Here is a 26,202-nt window from a genome sequence, read left to right on the forward strand (position 1 = left end):
TTTATCATTGACGAAAATCAGAACCACATGCACAGTTGAAGAGATTACTCCCCCAAAACAAAAGGCGTGAAAGAGGAGGGACAAGTTCATAGACTGGAGAAAACAATATTTGAATGAAATACAGAAGGCCTGAGTATTACATTATGTTTCATCATATGTTTACTATTTGAATTGTCACCTGCTCCCTGCTTTTGTGTTTCCACCTTAAATCTTTGCAGAAAGAAATCACCAGAATGAAGCTTAATATATGTCACTATGGTCACTATTGTCAAGATTATTTTTTTAATCAACAAGTAGAACAGATCACAGAAGACGGTGACACAGACTGAGCACGGACTTCCCGCTTGCTTTAGTGTTGTCAGGAATCCTATTTGGCTTCACTTTAGCTGCCACTACTTAAGTAAGTGAAGCTTTGCCAGCTCAGGGCTTAAGTTGCAGAGTGGATGAAAATAATGTCTCTCTTTTTTCTGCAGATGTTTTAGGTTTTATAAAAGATTTTTAATAGTCCCCATAAGGTATTAACACTTGAATGAATGTATTTATAACTATTGAATTGTCTTATTTTAGTCACTTAGTCTTCATCTTGAAATGGCGTTCCCATGTGTGTGGCCATCGCTACATTACATAGCTTCCCCGGTTCAATAATCACCAAATGGGGTAGAAGTTGATCAGACACGCACAGTAGTTGGATAAGCTCCCTGTGATCTGCCTAACAATTGTTTTGTCAGTTTGCATTTAGTTATTAGCCACTTCTCTGTTTCACACTTGACTCACATTTGGGAGAAAATGTTCTATAGTTGTTCTTGCTCATGTTATCTTTTTGTGAAACTTATTTCTGCCCCAGTGGAAAAGCTAGATGGAATCTCCTGCCGGCGTGTTGTGATCGTCATTGTGAATGAACATGACAGGTTCAACCACTGAGAATTCCCACCTAAAACATTAACTGCACCGCTCATGTTCACAGACTGTGTTGTCGTAATATTAGACCGACTTTTCCTGACTTATTTGGCTTATTGGCAAGAATTTGTTGATTGAAGAAGCATAAAAAGTAAACATCTTTGTACTCATATTTCCCACGGGGTACAGGCATTGAATTACCTTTTTTGTTTCATGAAAGAGGTTTTCCATTCATCGCAGTAATCATTACAGTTAGTTAATGGAAGTCAAGAATGTGTCAAAATGTAATGTTTAAAGCTGCAGTAGTTTTTTTTATTATCCTTTCACCACTTGGAAGAAGCAGAACAAGCTGTAAACACATTTATGTACACATTACCACCTCACAAAAAATTGTTATTGGCAATATGTTAGCAAACAATTGGCTATTTACACTTACAGAGTAACATTAGCATTTATATGATATGTGTCTCTGGACACTTAATTAATTAATTATTTTTCTAGATCTGGCCTTTATTTTAAAGAAATTTCCGTGGTGGTCATTTAACTTCCCTACTTGTAGCTGTTCATCAGTAACGCACAATCACTGCTGCTTCTTAAGACACCATATTACTGTGAACACATACTCCAACCACAAGGCAGCAACATGTTTTTAATGTAGATATAATAGATTACTAACTGCACTGCCATTCACATGTAAACAAAGGCGTAAATGGGAAAAACATCCTTTCATTTAAGAAAATTAAATGAGCTTCATGAAAAGATAAACTGAATGTTCTGCTAGAAATGAGCTTTTGTATGAAATGATCTGTTATCCCAAACATTTTTTATATTCCTTCAGAAAATGATTTATCTTGTTGGAAGAAATATTTTAATTCATGAAAAATAATCTGTTCAAAAAATGCAAAAATGTGGGTCATTTCATAATGTATGGCTCTAAATCCGGGCCAAAGGTTTTGATCATTTGAAAAAATAAATTGCAACTGAAAGTTCAAGTTTTGATCTTTGAAAAATACAATAATATATTCAAACTAGAAATTAATGTATTAAACGTTTTTTTTAAGTTAAATATTATTTATTTTATTCTGTAATTATTTTGAATAAATTATTTATTTTCACTTTTCACTTTCATATATATTTTGATCTTTGAGTTTAATAAATAATTAGTAAATAGTTTATTCAAAAGAATCATAGAACTGAAAAATACTTTTCATACACTTATTTCTAGTTTGAATAAATTATTGTATTTTTCAAAGTTTAAGATCAAAACTTTCAGTTTAAATTATTTTTTTTTAATTATCAAAACTTTCGGCTCAGATTTAGCTTCATAATATTACATTTAATTAAAATGTTATAATAATAAAACATTTTTTTTAAATTTCCATTTCACAACTGTGGTTACAAATGTATCACAATGTGCTAAGTGAATGATTATAGCTTAATCATATTCCACCTTTTACACTAAACAACCCTGTTTGATTCATTGTTAACATAAAGAAAATGTATTTGAGGCATTTCAACTTAAAGTTATTTTATTTTATCCATTGTCCACCGCTTATCCGGGATCGAGTCATATTTTATGTCATAGATATTCTTTGAACTTTTCTTTTCTCACCTCTTTTGAAAAGCTATTGATCATAAGAAGAATACATTGTATCAAATCTTTCAGTAACAATATTAATATAATAAATTAAACATGTTACAGTACATTCAATAACTCTCACTGCAGTAAATCAACGTGCTCTGTCTACTGAGGAAATAACCAAAATGACTTGCCAGAATTATTCCCAGCTGCCATGTGTTTTGTTGTCAAATGTCACGTTGAGATTGTGGTTTCAGGTTTGACACACACCTGAACAAAAGCTGGCCCTGTGTGTCCAAACCCTTGTCAGTCCGTACAACACTGCTTTCATTGCGAACCAACAGCGATGTCCCAGCCTCGAGGCTCCAGCCCTGATGTGTTTGGATCTGCTCAGCCCTGGGAGATACACGCACACAAAGAGTGACATTTAGAGAGACGGGTCAGCATAAGTCTCATGCAGATAAGTGAATCCCATTGTGGCTGATATGGAGAGCAAACGTGAACGCAGAATGGACAGCAGACACCGAGAAGAGCTGAGTGACATCGGCGCCACCATGCATGCCAGCTCATTACAGCTCTCAACAATGGCTGCACTGTCAGGCCCTGTTCTTAGCTGTTCTCTATTCTCTCCAGTCACTTATCAAAGATATCATTTTACAGGCAACGTGACATGAAATATCCCTAGAAGGTTCAGCTAAACCTCCCGTGATTTCGCACTCTGAAGCATGCGAATAAAGGACTCAGGTAGCGAGGGATAGAAGGAGCAAAGGAGGAAGAAAGAGAAAATGTACAAAAGGTGTATTTGTTTTGTTTTATTGTTAGTTTTTTGCTGATGCCGGCATGCATTTGCAGTGTTACAAATGAAGATCCCAGTAGCGTTGCGCTGCAATGTGCCAAGGGGAGGCTGGGAGTTTGCCTTCGCAGGCCTGGGGGGGACAAGTGCAGATTTGGTCGCTGCAGCAGCTGGAGCCACCAACACTTGCGCTGTGTGCTGATCCTCGGCTAGTGCCAGATGTTGTTCCCTGAGGAAACCGTGCAGGCAGCTGAAGACTGCCACACCATGCAAAGTCAAACATGGCGGGATGGGGTGGATAAACACAGACACACATGTGCACACTCTTACTGACACAAATTCAAAATGATCTCTCTACCTCTTTTTTTGGACATTGATGGACACAGTACACTGACAGACAAGCATCCAGATCATTACAACGCTGAATGGATTAACTTCTAAACAAACCAGCTGTCTGCAAGGATTCCTTGAACAAAGTTCCAAGAGTTTTCACATTTGAATTTACTGTTTACCAAACTGTTTGTTTTGCAAATTAGTATTTGCAAAATGTCTGCCAAACAGAGAGCAACGATGCACGTTTTAAAGCCTGTGTTCTAACACAAAACTTTTGAAACCACCTGTAATAATTTCACACAAGAGAAGAGGCATAAATACTTTCAGTCTGAAAGAGATGTAATTGAAAGAACAACTGTACTTTCCTAACTATGTAATTATATCTAACCACAACTACACAACTACAATTATATACTGTAACTTTAAAATTGATAACATACATTTGCAAAGAGCTTGTAAGTGCCAGCTTTTAATTTTATGACATGTAACATGTTACAAATGGGGAACGCTGTGTGTGCACATATGTGCAGTTAACTAAAGCTTTCATTTGTGGTTTTAAAACTAGAAAATCTATCGTATGAACTGTGTTGGGTTTAATGATCTGCTTTCACCAAGAGTGTCGGGAATGTTGCTCTGGTGATCGAAGCCCACACAGATCTGTGGTTTACAACTACAAAGCACTTTTTTTGCTTTTCATTATGCAAAACATTGTGATAATGTTTCAATTGTTGTTAGTTCTGGTAACAGTGAAATTCATCTTGAAATATTTTAGTGTAGAAAGCTGCATGTAGGCGGTTGATGAGAATTCCTAAAATAGCAAATAATCTACACATTAAGCAAGTTTAGTCTCTTTTCATGTGAATGAATCAGATAGTGCTTCCTGCCAGATGTTGTAAGCTAACAAGCTCCATTAGCTTTGAATATTTGGTTAGAGAAGGTTCGATTTAAGTAAATACAAATTGTTGTATGAACTTCGAGCTCTCAGGCAATAATTCACAGCCTGGATGTTGGAGCACATTGCAAACTGGCATGGTTAGTGCACGACCCAGGGCAGGAGGGCTCTACAACGGGAGATTAAAGCTGCCCAGAACATCATTGGTACCGAGCATCAGTGAAATTGGGGAGAAGAAATGTCTCAGAAGCCCAATATACAGTATTTTAAAGTCTGGTAGAGATATAGAAGTATCCACTGTCGTACCTCATGACATACAGAGCAGCTTCTCTCATCCTCCACACTCTCCTTCTGGCTCTGGTCTTCTGCTCTTAAAGGGGATGGTATTGGTCAGTGCCGACCTGATCTGATCAGTTGGGTACTGATGTGCAATCACCTAGAATTGAGCTTGAGATTGAAACTGGACCCAGTTTTAGGAACTCATTGGCCTTACTGTTATATCTGACTAATGTGATATTATTTGTCTTTTGAAATGACCTACAGAAGTCTTGTATAGAGGGTATTCATGCTTCATATCTTTAATGAAGCTCCATTTATTGTGGGCCATGTGTCAGCATCATTAGACATCATTAGACCACTCACTGTTCTGTACATTATATGGAGTACATTGTCATTTCCGATGGCCTTTTGCTAGTTTTCCTCTCTGTATTGCAGGACTCCTCTGTCAGCCACCTGATGATTGCGTTGGCGATCTGTGGTGGTGAACAGTGTTTATCTGTATCTGAATGAAGCCCTGCTGTGCTGTGTTTCAGGGTGACTCTATGCGCACCAACATCCAGCTAGATTTTGGCGATGGCACAGCCGTGTCCTACTCCAACCTGAGCTGGACTGAGGAGGGGATCAAACACGTCTACAAGTCAGCTGGAATATTCCGTGTCACGGCGCTGGCAGAGAACACACTGGGTTATGACACCACAACACTCTTCCTGCATGTCACATGTAAGTGCTGCTGTTTCAATTTCAATTCTTGCTAAAAAAGTTGGATTACATTTTTATCTTTTTTTTTAAACATTACCTTTTGTCCCCCCACTTTTATTGTTTCATGATAGGCCAGATCAGCGAATAGTTAATAATCTGAGTCACTTTCAAATATCATCTGAGTTTAAAGCAATTAACTTTCTTTTTTTTCACCATTGGTTATGATAGTATTCCAACTCTGGGTTTGAAATGTATTGTGCATTTTGAAAACTACTTGGGCCATCAAATAATTGTTTTGTTTTCCTTTGCAACCGTGCAAGATAGTTGTAGTTGAGCTCAAAATGAAGGCTGACTTTGAAGATGGGTGTGGTCTGAGCAAAGGCGCCTGATGTAGGAGGGTAGAAAGTGGGGAAGGGGCCATTTGCCTCTCGTTTTATTTGTACATATTATGTTGCATAGCTCCAGGTGCTAAACTATGTTGTGTTCCACTGAATGACAGCCACACTGTTGATCCATGCTAAACTCATCTGAAGTGAACTGCAATGACCTTTACTCAGGATTATATAATACAGCAGCTATGATAAACACAAATCATTTTGGGAAGAACGGTCACAACAAATGTATGCAAGGTTTCACTGTGGGCAGAGAATGAAAAGTGGGCCTGTAAGGCTACTGCGATTAATTGCCAGTTATCTGAGGATAAAACAGAAGAACAAGGGCTCATTTTAAAGTGGAACAGATTTAACACAGCAGAACACATAACAAAGGACAGGATTGTCATGCTTTCCAGGTCTATCCAGACAGCAATAAAATAGTGTATCATTTTAAGTTTCCAAGAGAATTATACAAGCTCCTTTCAGTATGTGCTAAATCGTGTCTTTGTCTTGCTCATTCTGATTTAACCTCTTGCAATCCTCATGTGTCAGCCAGTACGTTCTGTATTTATACATTTCTGACGGTAATAATTTCAGCTGGGGTAATGCCAAATACCACTACAATGATTTCTCGGCTGAGCATATTTAACACCAAATGACTCTCTCGTTCTCTCATTCACACACACACTCACATACACACTCACACACCCTGAGCATCTCAAAGTAGGGATAAAGATTAGTTCTGGTTAAAGAGGATGAGAGCTAACAGAAGCCTTGGCGAGACGAACGCCTCAGACCACAGCACTACACAAACCTTTCGTTGGAGCATTCCACAAAAGTAGTGTATTACATCTGTCCGCGGCGGGGAACTTCATCCCTGAGATTAGTGTAAAGCAAGCCAGACCCCTGTCAGGTCCTATTAGGTTCTTAGTGGGGAGGTCTGTAGCATTATCCAGAAGGTATCATGTCGAAAATAGATGATGGCGCCAAAATATCTTTAGTGATAGAATTGGACTTTTTTTAGTTGCCATCACTATAAAATTGTTACAGACCTACAGGACCTTTTACCTCAAGGGAGTTTATGCTGTCACCACTTTATATTTATATGTTCATGTCACTATACATCAGAAAAACATTTGATTATCTGCCATTTTAAATTACTCAAGCCAAAATTAAGAGGTCAGTTCCAGGGAATGAATTTGCTGTTCGACAGGCCTATTAATCTAATGTTAGCAATACATCAGACAGAATGACTGTGATGTCTCCAAAAAATAGGTTTATATACTATTAAATTGCCAAAGTAAGCATTTATTTTTATTTTGATGTCGTATGTCTGAGTCACTATGTTATCAACATAATGAGGAAATGTTATTTAATGAACTTTGCTGCAGTGGCTCAAAATGTTCTTGATTTCTGCAAAACATTCTCATTCATGGCTTTGTAGTTAGGATTAAGAATGTCAACCTCATCTTCCTGAAGAACATGTTAGCTAACTTGCATGAACAACGGTGACAGAAAAAGTGCGGACAATAATGACAAGATGTGTGGATGAGATCAAGAGGTTGTTTTAAGTCAATTTACAGAAATAATAACCTTTAAACTCTAGAGTTTCTTCAATCCTTATGACCACGACTTTTGTGTCGACTGAAAATTATATTAGTGACGAATACGTCATTTTTACCCCACCCATTTATAGTTATTGTACTACACTGAGTTGCACCACACAATGCAGTTGTAGTTGCAGTTATGCTACACATGAAAAGCAAAAAGGCTTTTTCATATTTAAATGAAAAGCACACTCCAGTGTGCCGCGATGGAAATAGCCATGCATAATATCGGCTTCTCTGTCCTCTTTCTTTCTTAGGTCCAGTGGAGCATGTCCAGCTTCTCGTTCCCTTCGTGGTCATTAAGAACAAAGAGGTGAACATCACTGCAGTGGTCTTACCCAGTCACTCACGTACTGTTACTTACTTCTGGTGGCTTGGCAACAATACTGAGGTAATTATTGTAGGAAAAGGCTCATTAGTACACATTTCAGCTCTGTGAAACTGAAATGCACATACTGAATGCTAACCATTGTCAGAATCAAATAATTACACCTGAGAAAACATCACCTTGACTTGAAGACTGTGATAAGTGTTTATTACAGTAAGGTACAGACGTGGGGTTCATTAAAAAAAAAAATTCCACTCTTGTGACTTCATCAGAGGTTGCTTCCAGTTTTCTTCAATCACTCATGTGACGAATATATCATTATACTCGTTCAATTACATTTTCCTGACAACCTTTCGATCAAGACTTGACGTGCTGTGGCTGCCGCTGTTCCTCCAAATTACCTGTAATCCTTCCAGCCTTTTCAGCAAAGGCTGCTGCTGACCACCTTCTATAAGCTAATTACGCTGTGAAATAGAGTGATTTGACACGATTAATATAGAAAGTTGCGCTAACTAGTGTCATAAATGTTGTTATTATCCCAGACCAGATAATCCAACTTTGACACTTATGTTGCTCCCATACTGTCTCTCTTAATAATAAATATGTTGGTTCTCTGCTGGTAAAGACTTGTATTATTCAGGGAACATAATTACCGGGTAAACCTCCTGTATCACGAAATGCTAACATGCTAATGATTACGTTTATCACCTTAGTTTAACATACTGTATTAGCATGCGAACATTTGTTAGCAGTCAACGCAAAGTACAGTTGACGATAATGGGAATGTCATTAGTTTTGTAGCTATTTGGTCATAAACCTATATGCGCTAGATGTGTGAACATGGTCAAGTCAGGCAGTGAAACTTCCCTGAATAAATAAAGATTTCAAAAATTATCTGCAAAGTTATTACTGTCCATCCGACCACATTGCCCCTAGAGCTATGCTGCTAGCGTCACTACAAAGCAGTATTTTCAAATCTCTTTCATCTCTTAATACTTATGTACAACTACCTAATTTTGAAGTCAATCTATGGTTGACCTTATCACACTTTTTGGTTTTAGAATTTTAACCTTTATTTGACAGATGACAGTGTATAAATGGGAGAGAGAGAGAGACAGGGGTATGATCTATTGTTATGACATACGCTGTAACCACTCGCCTAACAAGGCACTGCAACACAACCCTACTTTAACCAAACTTCATATTGCTCTCTAACAAATCATGTCATCTATAAATTGCACCACTAATGGATGTAATTCATATACAGGTCATGTTAAGGAAAGATAACCAAACATGTCTGGAGAATAAAGCATGGTCCATGTGTTTGAGAAGTGTGACATTACTTTGTACCTTTTGCTCTTGCAGCCCGTGATAACGTTGGACGGGAGTATCTCACACACCTTCCCCAACGACGGCATGCACACCATCACAGTCCAAGTGGCTGTAGCCAACACTATACTGCAGGATACCAAGACCATAGCAGTCAAAGGTCAGTATTTGTTATTTTGATTGTTTCCTATAGCTAAAAGAAGTACTGCTGGCACCTTCTTAGTTTTTAATAGGTTCAGAAAATGCAGCCACTTTAGTCAGATCATTGTACTGTCATATTCTGACACCGCCGTGTGTAAAATGTTTTTGAAATAGAACGCCTCCTACTTAAGTAAAATATATCACATCACTGTTGGAACCTCTAAGAATATGTCTTCATTTGAAACTAAGTAATCCGACAGCAAGTATCAGTAAAATGAAATGATTTATTACCAGTAGATGGGTTGGCATAAAGCTGTGACATTTTCTAATTATCTAGAAGTGCATCTGGTACATTTAGCCAAAGGGAAGTGCAGGGGATATGAGAAACCCTCTTCTTTTCCATCAAGTGTTAACTACCTGAAACTCAACTTGAGCAAAATGACAGTTGGCACAGCTCCCTGAGAATAATGCCCCCGGATCCGAGTGAATTAATGGCTGATTCTCCCCGACTCTCCTCAACAGAATTCTTCAAATCTCTACTTTTATCATTCTCGCCTAATCTGGACGAGTTCAACCCTGACGTTCCCGAGTGGAGACAGGATGTGGGGAGAGTAATTAAGAAGGCTTTGCTCCAAGTGAGTGATTTTCATTTTCTCTGTCCTTCCCTTTCTCTTCCGTCCATCCTTCTGTCTGTCATTTTTATCTAGAATTGTCTTTCTCACCCTGCTTTTTCTCAATTATTTCCTATACCCCTATTACCTTTGCTGCCCAATACTCATTGGTGCGGCAATAGAACGCCCTCGGGCCACCCTGTGATTTATCATCAGACAGGTGTGAAGACGCCTCTGCCTTCTTTCTCACCCAAGATGGCTTCATGAGAACTGATTCTTTCATTTCAAAACTCACCAATAAAACGTTCTTAGAACTTCAAGCATGGGAACTTTGTATGAGTGACGATACCTGTCACCGTGTCTAATGTCTGTGTGTATGCGTGTGTGTTAGCGTACTTGAACGTACTGTAGGAGGGGTGCAAGTGCCCTCAGTGTGTGTGGGAAGCTCACCCATCATTGTTAAGTGCTACTCATCTCCCTATTCACAGCTTGTGAATAGCGAACTGCATTTGATTGTGCTTTGCTCTTGGGCATCTTACCAACACATTGAGCATTAAAGCTGCAGGTGGGCGCTTTTGTAGGAGTTCTTTAAATGGGTGAAGAGGATCTCATGAATAACCTGGAAAACCTAGAGCAGGTCCATGCTTTTGAGCCAATTGATTTCCCTTTCTCTGGCCTGTGATGTGTAAAGTAAAACAATTTGCCCCAACAATTGTATTTTAGTTTTTCCTTCTGGTACTTTTTAATCAAAAATATATTGCTCCATCAAGATTAGAAGTAACACGTTTCTGCTGAATTATTTAGTCTGAATCGATGTTAACAACGCTGTATAGACACAGGTTCAGGGCTGCACCTGTTACATTATTGTAGTGACATGTTTCAAGTTACTTAAATTTGCTACTTTAACTTCATCATCATTCATTCAATAACATTCATCGTCATCTTAAAAATGTTTCTCCACTTTATCAGAATTTGATCAATATAGCACTTTGAGTTTTGTTTACGCAAATGAAAAGTGTGCCTATAAATACAATTTATTATTATTATTATTATTATTATTATTATTATTATTAATATTTGTCAGCTATGTTCCACTCCATAGCAGAGAGTTATTGGTTGCTGTAATTCAGCGTTGCCATATGTACGCGTACGTGTACAATAATGTTGTACTCCATACGATGTAGAGTGTATGATGTATAGTGCCATAATGTACGATCATTTGACCATTTTGTGCTGCTTACAATTTGTAGCCTGCGCCGTCTCATCTACTTTACGTCTGTTTTACTCTTTTCACGTAACCTCTTTCCTGCCAATCATGCTTGTCATAGGGTACAATGTTGATGAACGTGACTCACAAGCACTTCTGTCTTGTAATTTGTTTTTATAATAGTTGTATTAAAAACATTGTCAGACTGATGGATTTATGGACACATAAACCCCTCCACACATCATAGCTATGTCAGCTTGCTTTAAAAAAAACAAAAAACAATTTAAAACCCTGATTAAATAAATGTTTTGTAAAATGACACATTTACACATATTTGTTCTCAAGATTTTCCTCAAAACCCGATCATTTTAAGCCCCTGGAACGATAGTTTAACAATTGGCAATACTGCTGTAATTTTGTCCATACCGGCTATAAAGAGAACACAAATTGACTGGCAAAATCTACAGTCTCTACAGAATTTCCTTTCTGTTTTATCCTCCACCACAGCTTAGTCTGAGACACTGTCCAGGGAAAGAAACTTTGGAGCTGTAGAATGTATTTTTCCACAGAATGAGGACTGCCGGTGACTCCCATCTCTGACTTTAAAATCATGCTCTGACAGATTCTTGATGACTAAATCAAATCAAATAAAATCAAATAAAATGTATTTGTATAGCCCAATATCACAAATTATACATTTGTCTCAGTGTGCTTTACAGACTGTACAGGTTACGACATCCTCTGTCCTTAGACCCTCGCATTGCACAAGGAAAAACTTCCTAAAAGAAACCCCAAAATTAAAGGGGGAAAAATGGAAGAAACATCAGGGAGAGCAACTGAGGAGGGATCCCTCTCGCAGGACGGACAGACGTGCAATAGATGTCGTATGTACGGGATAAACAACATAGTACAAACACAACATTTGACAGAAATTATGTTGTGTTGGAAAAAAAGAAATAGAAAGTATGGATAAATCCAGGAAAATGTCAATAAGGCTTCCCGGTGTCCAGCAGGACCAGGTCAGCAGGCGCTGTCACGATTCATGATCCTGAAGTAAACTTTATCAGTGGCAACCTGCCACATGAGAGACAGACACTCCGGGGATGATACCCCGGATGGTGAGTTAGTAACAACATTTACATAAATGCATACAGATAGAGAGGGAGAAGAAGAGAGGGAGGGGAGGAGAGAGGAAGAGAAGGAAGAGAGCAGGGAGGTGTCCCCCGGCAGTCTAAGCCTATAGCAGCATAACTAGGGGCTGATCCAGGGCAAACCTGAGCCAGCCCTAACTATAAGCTTTATCAAAAAGGAAAGTCTTTAGCCTACTCTTAAATGTGGAGAGTGTGTCTGCCTCCCGAACACAAACTGGAAGCTGGTTCCACTGGAGAGGAGCTTGATAGCTGAAGGCTCTGGCTCCCATTGTACTCTTAGAGACTCTAGGAACCACAAGTAACCCTGCAGTCTGGGAGCGTAATGCTCTAGTTGGTTTATAAGGTACTATGAGATCTTTAAGATATGCTGGAGCCTGACCATTAATTGATTTGTAAGTCAGGAGAAGGATTTTGAATTCTATTCTGTATTTTACTGGGAGCCAGTGCAGTGCAGCTAATACAGGAGTAATATGATCCCGTTTCCTTGTTCTTGTCAATACACGTGCCGCTGCATTTTGGATCAACTGAAGAGTCTTAAGCGACTTTTTGGGACAACCTGATAACAATGAGTTGCAGTAATCCAGCCTTGAAGTAACAAATGCATGGACTAGTTTTTCTGCATTATTTTGAGACAGGATGTGTCTTATTTTTGCAATGTTACGTAGATGAAAGAAGGCAGTCCTTGAGATGTGTTTTATGTGGGAGTTAAACGATAGATCTTGATCAAAGATGACGCCAAGATTCCTTACAGTGGTGCTGGAGGCCAAGTTAATGCCATCCAGAGCTTCTATGTCATTAGAAAATGCGTTTCAGAGGCGTTTACGGCCAAGTATAGTAACTTCAGTTTTGTCTGTGTTTAACATCAAAAAGTTGCTAGACATCCAAGTTTTTATGTCCTTAAGGCATGCTTGAAGTTTAGCCAATTGATTGGTTTCATCTGGTTTAATTGATAGATATAATTGGGTATCATCCGCATAACAATGAAAGTTTATAGAGTGGTTCCTTATAATATTGCCCAAAGGAAGCATATATAATGTGAATAGAATAGGTCCAAGTACAGAACCTTGCGGAACTCCAAGACTGACTTTGGCTGTCATGGAGGATTTATCGTTAACAAGTACAAATTGAGATCGCTCAGATAAATAGGACTTGAACCAGCTTAGTGCGGTTCCTTTTATGCCAACACAATGTTCCAGTCTCTGTAGTAGAATGTCATGATCAACAGTGTCGAAAGCAGCACTGAGGTCTAACAAGACAAGAACAGAGACAAGTCCTTTGTCTGATGCCAATAGAAGGTCATTGGTAACTTTCACCAGTGCCGTCTCTGTGCTATGATGAACTCTAAATCCAGATTGAAAAACCTCAAATAAACTATTATTATGTAAAAAGTCACACAACTGTTTTGCGACTGCTTTCTCAATGATTTTAGCGAGAAAGGGTAGGTTAGATATCGGCCTATAGTTGGCTAAAACCTCTGGATCAAGACTAGGCTTTTTAAGAAGTGGTTTTATTACAGCTACTTTAAAGGATTTTGGTACGTAGCCAGATAATAGAGACAGGTTGATCATATTTAATAACGAGGTGTTAATTAAGGGTAAAACTTCTTTAAACAGTTTAGTTGGAATCGGGTCTAAAAGACAGGTTGATGGTTTAGACGATGAGATTGTTGAAGTTCGTTGGTTAAGGTTGATTGGAGTAAAACAGTCTAGATATATTTCAGGAGTTACAGATGTTTTTAAAATTCCAACAGTTGAAGTTAAGTCATTACCAATTGAGGTCAGGAGGAGATTAATTTTGTGTCTAATAATTATAATTTTATCGTTAAAGAAGCTCATGAAGTCGTCACTACTGAGAGATATAGGAACAGAAGGCTCTGTAGAACTGTGGCTCTCTGTCAGCCTGGCTACAGTGCTGAAAAGAAACCTGGGGTTGTTCTTATTTTCTTCTATTAAGGAAGAGTAATAACCTGCTCTGGCATTACGGAGAGCCTTCTTATACGTTTTAAGATGATCTAACCAGACTAAACGAGATTATTCCAATTTAGTGGAACGCCATTTACTTTCAAGATTTCTCGACTTTTGTTTTAGTTTGCGGATTTGTAAATTAAACCATGGAGCTTTCTTTTTCTGTTTTATGACCTTCTTCTTTAGAGGAGCGACAGAGTCGAGTGTTATTCGCAGTGAGGCTGCAGCGCTATCAACAAGATAATTAATTTGTGAGGGACTAAAGTTAGCATTGGAGTCCTCCATTATATTGATATTGAGTCCTGGTATTGAATTAAGTGCTGATGGAATCACTTCCTTAAATTTAGTCACAGCACTTTCAGATAAACATCGAGCGTAGGATATTTTGCCTACTGGCTTGTAGTCCAGTAACAGGACTTTAAAAGTTATTAAAAAATGGTCTGATAAAAGAGGATTATGTGGACACACTAATAAACTTTCAATTTCAACACCATATCCCAGAACAAGGTCCAGAGTGTGGTTTAAACAGTGAGTTGGTTCATGTACATTTTGACTGAACCCAATTGAATCTAATATTGAGATAAATGCATTATTAAGGCTATCACTATCAACATCCACATGAATATTAAAGTCACCTACAATAATTACTTTATCTGTTTTAAGGACTAAATTTGATAAAAATTCTGAGAATTCAGATAGAAATTCAGAATACGGACCAGGAGGGCGGTACACAGTAACAAATAAAACTGGCTTTATTGTTTTCCATGTTGGGTTTGAGAGCGTAAGAACAAGGCTTTCAAAAGAGTTATAGTTTAGTTTAGGCTTAGGATTGATCAAGAGGTTTGAGTCAAATATGGCCGCAACTCCACCTCCTCGGCCAGTACCTCGAGGAACGTGAGTATTAATATGATCAGGTGGAGTGGATTCATTTAGACTGACATATTCTTCATGTCTCAGCCAGGTTTCAGTGAGACAAAATAAATCAATCTTATCATCTGATATTAAATCATTTACCAATCCAGCTTTCGTTGATAAAGATCTGATGTTTAAGAGCCCACATTGAATTTTTCGATTTAGTTGCACTTGCAGCGGTGGTGTTTATTTTAATTAGGTTTTCATGTATAGCTCCTCTTCTGTTAACCATAGACTTGATTAGTTTCAGTGGTCATGGGGCAGACACAGTCACTATGGGGATTTGAGTGGGTGACTGCCCGGAAAGAAGCACAGAGAAGTGTGTAAGACTGCAACTCTTTGTCCTGGTCTCAACTCTGGGTTGTCATGGATTAGGTCCACTAATAGACTTTGTAATATTATTGGATATGAGATCTGCTCCAGCCAAAGTAGGATGGATGCCGTCACTCCTAATCAGACCAGGTCTTCCCCAGAAAGTCCGCCAATTGTCTACGAAGCCCACATCATTATCTGGACACCACCGTGAGAGCCAGCGACGGAATGATAACATGCGGCTAAACATGTCATCATTCAAAAGATTTGGCAGAGGACCAGAGAAAACTACGGAGTCCGACATTGTTTTGGCAAATGTACACACCGACTCCACATTAACTTTAGTACACTCTGATTGACGCAATCGCGTGTCATTACCGCCGACGTGAATAACAATCTTACTGTATTTACGTTTAGCCTTAGCCAGCAGTTTCAAATGTGCTTCTATGTCGCCCGCTCTGGCACCAGGAATGCACTGTCGTCGCTGGTGTCTCAAAATTAACGTATCTCAAAATTGAGCTACCGATAACCAGAGTTGGCTTCTCAGCTGGTGTGTCACTGAGTGGGGAGAATCTGTTAGAAACAGCAAGCGGTTGGTGGTGAACCGTGGGCTTCTGATAACACTTCTTTCGGACAGTCACCCAGTCTCCCGGCTGCTCGGGTCCCGCCGGGGGACAGCTAACAGGAGATACCACTGGTCGACCCGCACCGACTATAGGGGGCTTGCTAACAGCTACACTTGCTAACCGCTGACTAGCCATGGTGCGGAGCCGCTCATCTATCCCTCTAAAACTCGCCTCCAACCCTGCGTATAAACTACATTTAATACACGTACCATTATCACTAAAGGAGGCAGAGCAATAGCTAAACATGAAACACACCGAGCAGGAGAGAGCAGAAGAGGGAGATGCCATCGCTAGCTGCCGAGCTGCAGCAGCTAACGTTAGCAGAGCCGAACGGAGCGTAAAGAATTGAGGATTTAGCGAGAGTCGCTAAGAGAAGGAGGATAAAACCTCCTAAGTAACTCCTTCATTACATATAGTACACAATAATACATAATACACAGTCCGAATCAATAAAGAGCCAGTTAGCTGTCTGTTGGTAAAAGTGAAAGTGGTACAAAAACATCATAAACATTTTGCTATATTCTCTACAGAATGGTGTCGTCGTCCCTCACTGGTCCATGTTGGCGCGGTTATGCCCCTTGGTGGGCAGTCTTGTTGTGGCGAGATGGAGGTAGACCTGAAACTCTTTGAAGAGAACCTACAGTGCTTCACATTCATAACTAATATAGTGCTCATTATACATTTGTGCAGAAATACATGTTGTGCAATAATACATTTTGATTGAGGTGGACGAGTACATGTGATAATCATTAAATGTGACACAATACAATCAGGAGTTTATTTACTTCACAAATTCCCTCCGTACACACCATTTATGGTGTGTATATCATTCAGTAAATATAAAGCACCAATTGGTGCAAGAATACAGCATATGGTATGAAATAATACATTCTTAGTTGTTTGGTTTTTATTTCAATCAAAAACGTACCAGAATTAGACAACAATGACTATAAAATAGGGAATACCTCAATCAAATAACATACCTGAATTTAGAGAACAATGACTTATAAAAATAAGTATAAAAAATACCTTCGGTAATGTGACTTTGTCTTTGATAAAAAATACCTTTAGTAGCAGCTTTGTCTTTAATAAAGAATACCTTTAGTAATAGCTTTGTATTCTAGTATAAAAATCTCTTTTAGCTTCACCTTTTATTCCAGTATAAAAATCCCTTTTAGCTTCATTTTTTATAAAAACACTTTTGGTATAAGACTGTAAATTTCAGTACACTTATAACATCAATAAAAAACAGTAGAAAAACAGTAGAAAAACAGTCAATCTCAGTATACCTGGAACATCAGTGATAGACTGTAAATATAGGTAACTTGCAATGTCTATGTAAGACTGAGGTAGCTGTATTAGACTGTACCTACAGTGTGAGACTAACTACAGTAAAATCAGTAGCTGAGGCATGGCAGGAGTTATCATTTAGTGGAATTTATTCACACGAAAGCATCTACCTGCAGGCTTTGTCTTTCCTCCTCTAAGAGGAACTCGCCTTCTCCGTGCATCAAAAACTGACCTGCTTCAGCTCTCTCTTTGGTCAGGGCGGTGGTGATCAGCTTAGTGGTTAGGGTGCGGATGCATGGGATGCAGCAACATCCACACAGGATTAGTATACCTATCATTATCGGTACGATCAACAGAATGCTCAACACCATCATCTTATACTGACCAAACCAACGCTCCATGGAGCTTGTGAAGTAATTCTCTACCCCACTGTTTGAGGCTAGCTCTTTGCTGAGTGCGCTGAGTCCTTCCAAGGCTCTGGTAATGGATCCATCAGGGTCTGTGTTATTTGGGATGAAAGTACAACACATAGATCCAAACAATTTGCAGACACCCCCTTTTTCAGCCAACAACATGTCTAATGCAATTCTGTTCTGATATGACATCAGGCTAGTCTGCCCTAATTGCTCATGCACTCCAGTGAAAGCATCTACGGTGTTGTTTACGAATCTCTGCTGGTTGTAATAAAGGTAATTAATCCAAGCTACATTTTTGTTGACAGTCACTCGAACGAAAATGGACTCAAAACCCGCTGCAAATTCATTTCTAGCTTTGAATTCGTCAGGGACACCACGTGGTACTCCCATGGAGTCCATGTAAATTGAGGAGCTGAAACTTCCGCTGGGAATAGTACGTTTAGCTCGACTCAGGAGCTCATTCCCACTAGACCGACCGGAGAGTTCTTCAGCAGAGATTGGCAGGATGTAGAAAGGCATTACCAACTGTACCAATGCACAGGTACCTACCCAGTCTGGCGGTAGGGCTGGATACAAAGTGTTTGTACCACAGTACCACCATACGTCAGCTCTGGCAAATTCCATGACAGACATCTTTGCTCCAAACAACATCCCTCCGTGGGAAACCCTTAGAGTGGAATTACACCATTTCAAATGTCCTATCTGAGTGCCTGCGCCACTGGTCTTGGTGATACACTCATAATCGCCTTCATAGGCCGAAAAATGAGGTGGAATGAAGTCAATTCTGGTCACTGGATACAACAGGGCCAGAGAGGTGCATCCTGCGGGACTGACAAGAGTGTACAAAGCATACATACACTGGAGACCTGCTGGGTCATTACTCAGATTCAATGGAAATGGCATAGTAGCTAAACTAGGTCTAGCAGCGGCGCATGCAACACAGTTTGCTTGACTACTCTGTTCAACGGAGTATCTCACCCAATCCAGCCATGCATTTCTGTCCTGATATCCTGTCTCCACTGCCATTGTTTCTTTAAGATTAGTGATGTTCAGATAAGTCACACTCATTTTCTTCCTTGCTAGTCCGGTGTACGTTTTCTGGGTCTTTTTCTCAAGAGGGATTAAGTTTGGCTCTATTACCTTCAACCAAAAGATGAACAGTGGGTCTTTGGGATTCTTTGATATCCCTAAATAGTACAGGCCAGAATCAGAGAGTTTAGGGTGGAAAACTGTGATGATCACAGGGTTACAATTTGTCGGATGCCCATTACCGGGCAGAGTTCTTGGATCAGGATTAGGATTAAGTGGTTCACTTTCACCACATTTACATGGGCTTCGTTTAATGATTCTCCATTTTTCAACCAAGGGGTGGTCTAGATTAATCCATCCCCCGTTTGAGTGTGCAAACACATTGGGATAATGACAGGGAGGCGTACACAGATACTTGGCTTTGTTGGAATCGCATTGTGTGTTCCATTCTCTACCGTTAGCAGACATCATGGTGTTTACATCAAATTCAAACGAGGTGATCTTGTCTCTCTCTACTGTAACGGTAATCCCACCGTCCTTAATATCTACGGCTTCGTTGTTTTTCATGCTTCTCATGCGTCTCACTCGTCGCGTTAGTATGGTGTTAGGGGGTGCAGTCGATTAGGGAATCGTTCAGTCACATCTTGGATTTGTTTAGTTGTCAGATTGTCTGGTGTGTAGTAAGCTTCATTTGGGCAAAGATTAGCTACTCTATTGCTTGGTTCCCTACTTCCTATGCTCAGGCAAAACTCCCACCATGTCAAGGGGAGCACTATAACAATTGTGAGCAGTGCTAACCCAGCTATCATCCGAGGGTCTCCCCACAGAGAGATTTTCTGGTACACTATTACCTTCGCTTTTTTGTCTTTTATTGGTGGCATTTTTAACTGGTTTTATCTGCTATCTGCTCACTTAGACGGACAAACAAATAATTGTGACAAGTGAAACTTAGATTAATCTAAGGACAATTTATCCTCTGGTGCTGGTTCTAGATTCACAAATCAATTAGTCAGTACTGTTTTGTTCCAGCAGGTTCAAATCTTGACTAACTTCTGCTAAACAGCGAGAAGGCGCCAGTGCAGGTACACAATGTGTGAGGTGGTGCCAATTAGCTCCTGTTTTACCTTTTACCCGGAGCGCGTGTGAAGTACGTTCTGTCACCTCCCACGGTCCAGTCCACCTAGGTTCAGACCACTTTCTTTTGTGGACCTTGACCCTTACCCAATCACCTGGTCCAACAGGAGTCTCTGGTGGTTCGTCAGGTTTTTCTGCTGCTGCTTCCACCTGTGTAGACAAAACTTCGATGATTTTAGCCAAAGCCTTGACATATTCATCTGCCTCAATCTGCCATAGATCTAATACAGGACCGTGCCCTCCTTCGCGTGGAGGGCCAGGCATTGGTCTACCGGTTAACAGTTTATGTGGAGACAAATGTGTTTGACTGCTTTGTGAGGATCTCATTGACATGAGTGCCAAAGGTAGGGCATCTACCCACTTTAACTTGTTACCATAACATGCTTTAGCAAGTTTTCTTTTGAGTGTTTGATTAGCTCGTTCTACCAAACCCTGTGATACCGGATGATATACTGACCCAAATTTGTGTGTTATGCCAAAATACTTTTCTACTTCTTCAAGCTTATGGCTCGTGAAGTGTGTCCCATTATCTGATCGTATGCAACGTGGAACTCCATACCTTGGTATGAGTTCATTTTTTAACCATTTGATTACAGAATTGGCATCTTCTTTTTTGCAGGGAATTGCTTCAATCCACTTAGTGAAACGATCGACCATTACCAAAACATATCTGTACCCTCTTACCACATTTTCTGCTCCCATGTCTGTATAGTCAATACATATCTCTTTGAATGGTGCATCTGGCACTGGAAAACGACCCATAGGACACTTGTATGTTCTTTTATTGTTAAATTTACAACAGGTGTCACATTCTGTTAGAAAGTTTTCAACCATCTCTTTCATAAATGGGTGCCACCATTCTACCTCTATGTCCCTTGTTGTTCTTAGTTTTCCAACATGCGTGGGGCCATGGGCTTGTTTGATCAACAGGTGACATAGTTTAGCTGGTGCCACGAGTCTGCCATCATGAGCTCTCCAGATTCCTTTAGTCTTGGTGGCTCCCTTATGAGCCCATTGATTATGCTTATAGACTCCTGCTTGTGCTTGCATTTCTTTGATGCTCTCCAAAGTGAGTTGCTCTTGATTTTCACTGTTCAAACAAATCATTTGCTGAGTGTAGCCGCCTGCTACTTTAGCTGCCTTGTCTGCTGCATCATTTCCTTTTGCCACTGCTGTATCAGTTTTCTGATGACCTTTGCATTTCATTATAGCAACATGTGATGGCAGCAGTGCCGCTTTCAGTAGGGCTCTTAATGCTTCAGCATGTTTGACAGGATTTTTGGATGAAGTCAGGAAACCTCTTCTCATCCACTGGGGGCCGTCAATATGGACAGCGCCATATGCATAAGCAGAGTCTGTGTATACATTTATTCTCTGGCCTTCTCTGTGTTTCAATGCTTGTGTTAACGCGACTATTTCTGCAAGTTGTGCAGAGGCTGGCTGTGGAATGATGTGTGCTTCCAAAGTTTGTGTGTTTTCTCCACTTTGTTGCACTACAGCATAGGAAGCTACATTTCCTTCATCTCCTTTGTAGCAGCAGCCATCACTGTATAGAATTTTATCTGGATTATTCAATGGTTCGGTTTCCAAATCTGATCTAATTTTAAGATCTTGTTGGGAGACAAATGCACAGTCATGTGGGTCATGGTTTTCTGAATTCAGTCCTGTTGCCATGTTGATTGTCCCTGCCACATGTGATGTGGGGCTTAGTTAGTGTTTCTTCTATCTTTACTTTTCTAACTGGAGAAAAAGTAAACGCTTGTGAGTTTAGAAACGCCACTACACCATGTGTAGTGTTTACTTTGAGAGGGTGGCACATCACAACGTGTGCAGTCTTTTGAATTGTAGAGCAGCCAGGTGTCTTGCACAACCTGTTTGTCCTTGTTCAATTTTGAGCTGTGGTACATCAGTACATGTCTTTCTCCCCCTTTTTTCTGAAACAGGACTCCATTTACCATCCCTCCTGTTTCAGAAACATCCAAATGAAAATCATCATTGTAGTCTGGGGAGCATAGATGTGCAGCTTGTCCCAAGGCTTGTTTAGTCTTAGTGAAAGCTTCTTCGCCTTCTGTAGTCCAGATGAGCTCAGCAGTGAGGTTTCTGTTTCCTGCTTCTGAGAGCATGTCTCTGAGTGGTTGAGTCAGATTTCCATAATCTGGTACATGAGTCCTACTGTAACCCGTCAATCCAAGAAATGCCAACATGTGTTGTACTGTCTTTGGTTTTCCATGTGATAGGATTGAGGTCCTTTGTGCATTGGTTAGAGTCAGGCTGTTTGCAGAAATGAGTCTTCCCAAGAAAGTGACTGATCTTCTTGCAACTTGAGTTTTTTCTTTCTTGACTTTGTATCCTGCTTCTGCAAGTAGTGTAAGGAGATTTGCTGTGGCTTCCAGGCAGGATTCAGCACTAGTGCCTGCGAGCAGCAAATCATCAACGTACTGTATCAGAGTTACACCTGGTGGCAGTTGTAAGCTGCTTAAGTCTTTTTTCAGAGCTTGATTGAACAGTCCTGGGCTGTCTTTGTAGCCTTGTGGCATTCTGTTGTAGGTGTATTTCTGTCCTTTATATGTGAAAGAAAATATGTCTTGTACTTCAGGGTCCAATGGTAGACAAAAGAAAGCATTAGCCAGATCTATGACTGTGAAGTATTTGTGTTCAGGATTGAGATTTTGAAGTGCCACATATGGGTCTGGAACAGGTATATTTTGTGACACCGTAGCAGAGTTGATTTTTCTTAGATCATGAACCATTCTCCAGCCTTTGTTGCCAGCTTTTGGGACTGGTAAAATGGGTGCGTTCCAGATGGAGTTTGAGTGTCTGATTACGCCAGCTTCTAGGAGTCCATTGATTGTTGCTCCTATTCCTTCAACCTGCTCTCTTTTTAGGTTATATTGCGGTAACCAACATGATGATTGTTCTGTTTTGAGAGTCACTGAGACCTCATGATGAGGCACAAAACCTACATCATAGTCTCCAGTTGTCCACAAATATGATGGGATATCTTTGAGTGTTTCTTCTGTGTCAGGATGGTTGGTGTGTTCTCTTGCATGGTCTCTTTCCAATTCTTGTTCTTCCAAGATGCCAACATCCATACTGTGGTGAGTGATTTTCCACATCGTCTCATCTTCTACTCTCCATACGCAGGCAATATTGGTTGGGAGCCAGTTGATTGACAAGGCTCTCTTTATCATGGGACCTAGGGACCTTGCTTCAGATCCTACTGCCAATGCCAGTGTGATATGTGGCACTGCTTCAGCTGATAATGCATACCATTGCAGTTATTCTTTAGTGAGAGCACAGAATGCAGCTACACCTTGAGGTCCCACGTAGATGTCCTTGACTTCTATTTGCTCCTTTGTCATGTTTCTTTCTTCCTCCCAGGCTTGTTGATACTCTTCGTCAGGTTGACGCAAGTAGTTATAGGTGCAGTGTAAAGGATCAAGTGCAGGTCCATATGGAGCTAATGTGTTGATCCAAGGCTTCCATTCCATGTAAGTCTTCTGGACTCCTGGAGTGTCTTGACCTTCTGTCAACAGGCGGCTCCAATACACTGTTGTGGTAGTTTCTTCAATGTCTTGGGTAGGGCTTGATGTCATCACCAAGATCCTTTGATCTGTTTGATACTGTCCATGCAGAGGTATTTGTCCAGGAAACTGTAGAGTCAGTCCATCACTGGAACATAGAATTCGTGCTCCAGTTTTAACCAGCAGGTCTCTACCCATCAGGTTTACAGGACACTTTGGGGAGAAGAGGAAAGGGTGTAGCAGGGATTGTTTACCAAGTACAGTGACCAATGGCATGGTATACTTTTGTTCTTCTGTTCTTCCCGAGTATCCAACGGTTCGAATGGTCTTTGTAGAGAGAGGTGGTGTTTTTCCTTTCAAGGAAGTTATACAGGACGCTGTTGCTCCTGTGTCCACCATCAGTTCCATTTTTTCTCGTTCTATCGTACAGGTGACCATTGGTTCATTCTGAGCTGGAATAGCTTCACCTGCAGTTGGATCCTCTGGGCATCTTCATTGTGAGGAACCATCCCATTCCTGGGAATGTTCCCATGCAGAGAGTGGCATTTGGTGAGTGTTGGGAGGATTTCTTCCTCTTCCTCTACCAAAACTTTGCTGTCCTCTTCCTCCTGCAGGACCTTGCTGTCCTCTTCCTCCTCTTCCATAGGTGGGATATCCTCCTGCTCTACTGTTAGGGAATCCTCATCTTCCTTGGTAGGAGTTTCCTCCTTGGTAGGAGTTTCCTCCTCCTTGTTGCCCATACTGGTGGCAATCTTTGACCCAGTGAGATGCGCTTCCACAATTAAAGCATCCCTGTGACGGAGCTCTTTCATAATTTCTGTAGCGGTTGTTACCCTCTCTCCATGCTCCTCTGTTTGGTACTTGCCATGAAGGTCCATTCTGAGGAACTTGTTGCTGTGTATGAGTCTGTATTGTTGTTTCTGGGAATTCTCCAGTATCGTACTGTCCCATTAACATCTGTCTCTTATCTTTCTTATTTCTTGAAGCCTCAGTGTCTTTCTCAGCCATTTGAGCCTTTGCCAATCTTCTGGTGATTGTCAGATGTTCTTCTTCCTTCTGCACTTCTGTCTGCCTGTGTTGCTCGTCATGATGCACAAGGTGCTCTCTCCAAAGTGCATTAGGCATTGAGTCTAGTCCCACCACACTCTTCAGACAGTTTTGGACATGAGTAGATAGGGCCTTTATCACTGCATGTCTCCACAACATGGTACATGATGGAGAGATGTCATGTCTTTCTCCAGTGCTGTCTAACCAGACGCCTTCGCTTCTTTTCAGGAAAGCATGCATTTCTTCATCATTTCCTTTCTTTAGGCCTGTCACTGCTGTTATGCTGCGGGTGGTGGGAAAAGCGTCTCTCATAGCATCCCAGTAATGATTCCTTTGAGGATTGAAGGATTTTTCATCGTCCTCGTTATTGCATCCAGCGATGAGATCCATGTCTAGCATCGTCTTTTTTCCTTCCAGTCTGCCCATGAGAGTCCTCAAATCTCCCACACACACACGATCTCCTGCTGTGTATTTCTCAAATTCATTAATCCATTTCTGTGCTCCTGAGGTGAGGGGAGGCAATTTGGCCGCCAAACTCTCCAAATCACGATGACTCCAAGCGTGGTATATCATGGGTCCTCCTGGTGTTGCCATGAGTGGCATCTGTTGTGCTGCTCTTTGCTCTTCCATCTTATTTCTGGTTCTAGTCGAAATTGACTGTTCTTTCATCTTCAGTCGTCCTTCTACAAAGTATGTCTTGAAGTCACTCTTTTCTTCTGGGGAAATCATGCTGAGACTCCTTTCAGAATTCCTTGAGCTTCTTCCAGCTTGTTCAAATTCTTCTTCATCCTCATCAATTTTATCTTCTTCATACTCTGGTCCCTCCTCGCCTGTTGCTTCTTCCTCCAGTTTTTCCAGGCTGTCATAGCCCGTTCTTTGGCGTGTACCATCATGTTTGATGATTTCTCCCCTTTTTATTGCATCTTCTTTGCGTCTTTCATCCATTCGTACTGCTTCAGCTACCAGTATTTGCTGTTTGTTTGAAATGGTGTAATCATGGGAAACTGAGTATGAATCTGGGGTGCATTTATGCATTTCCTCTTTATGTGGATTTGGAGCAGGGTGAGCAGCAAAATGAGAGGGAGAGTGGGCGTTGAGTAGCTTTTCCTCTAATTTTTCCTCGAGTAGTTGGACATGTTTCATCAGGTGCTCTAGTCGTTTCTCTGTTTCTCCCTCCTCTACTTCCAGACATCCTCCCTTTATGCCCATCATGGGTGCCTGTATTGGAGTGGGATTAACAAGATTGTGACTGGGTGCATATGCTGGAGGGGCGGAGGCTTGTGTCAAATCTGGGTAGAGTTGAGGTGTAGGCTGGATAGGTGTAGTTTCTTCATGTTTGGTGCCTTTTTCTTCTTCTTTTGCTTCCCTGATTACACAAATTGTCTCAGGTGCGGTCTGAGGTATGTTTTTGAAGAGTAGAAGGAGATGCATAGCTCTGGATTTTCTGTTTGCAGCTTTCAATGCGGCTGTCTTTACAGCTCCAAATCTTTGTTTTTCTCCTGTCTGCTGCCATCTTTTGTTGATATTTGCCATTTTCAAATTCGTAAACTGCCCTTCTTTGGTCCTCACTTGGACCTGGTTGATCATCAGTTGGAAACAATCCTCTTTCTTGCCATGCGAGTAGTAGCTTTTCTGTCTTTGCTCGAACCTTCTTTCTTTCACTCGGTTTGGTGCAGGCATCCAATCGTTGGTACATTTGTTCTTTGTACAGTGCTGTGGACACAACCT

At 40.5% G+C, this 26,202-nt stretch overlaps 1 protein-coding gene across 1 annotated transcript in view; it reads left to right on the forward strand.

The window, feature by feature from the left end:
* sorcs3a (sortilin related VPS10 domain containing receptor 3a) overlaps positions 1 to 26,202 on the forward strand; it is a 207,764-nt gene that overhangs the window by 162,014 nt on the left and 19,548 nt on the right. Inside the window, exons 19-22 of the mRNA XM_029437432.1 lie at positions 5,307 to 5,493; positions 7,711 to 7,844; positions 9,147 to 9,270; positions 9,774 to 9,886. Of these exons, the coding sequence (XP_029293292.1) occupies positions 5,307 to 5,493; positions 7,711 to 7,844; positions 9,147 to 9,270; positions 9,774 to 9,886 (558 nt within the window). The remainder of the gene's footprint in view (positions 1 to 5,306; positions 5,494 to 7,710; positions 7,845 to 9,146; positions 9,271 to 9,773; positions 9,887 to 26,202) is intronic.

The sequence above is a fragment of the Cottoperca gobio genome, chromosome 1, assembly GCF_900634415.1.
Source record: "Cottoperca gobio chromosome 1, fCotGob3.1, whole genome shotgun sequence".
NCBI classification, from domain to species: Eukaryota; Metazoa; Chordata; class Actinopteri; order Perciformes; family Bovichtidae; genus Cottoperca; species Cottoperca gobio.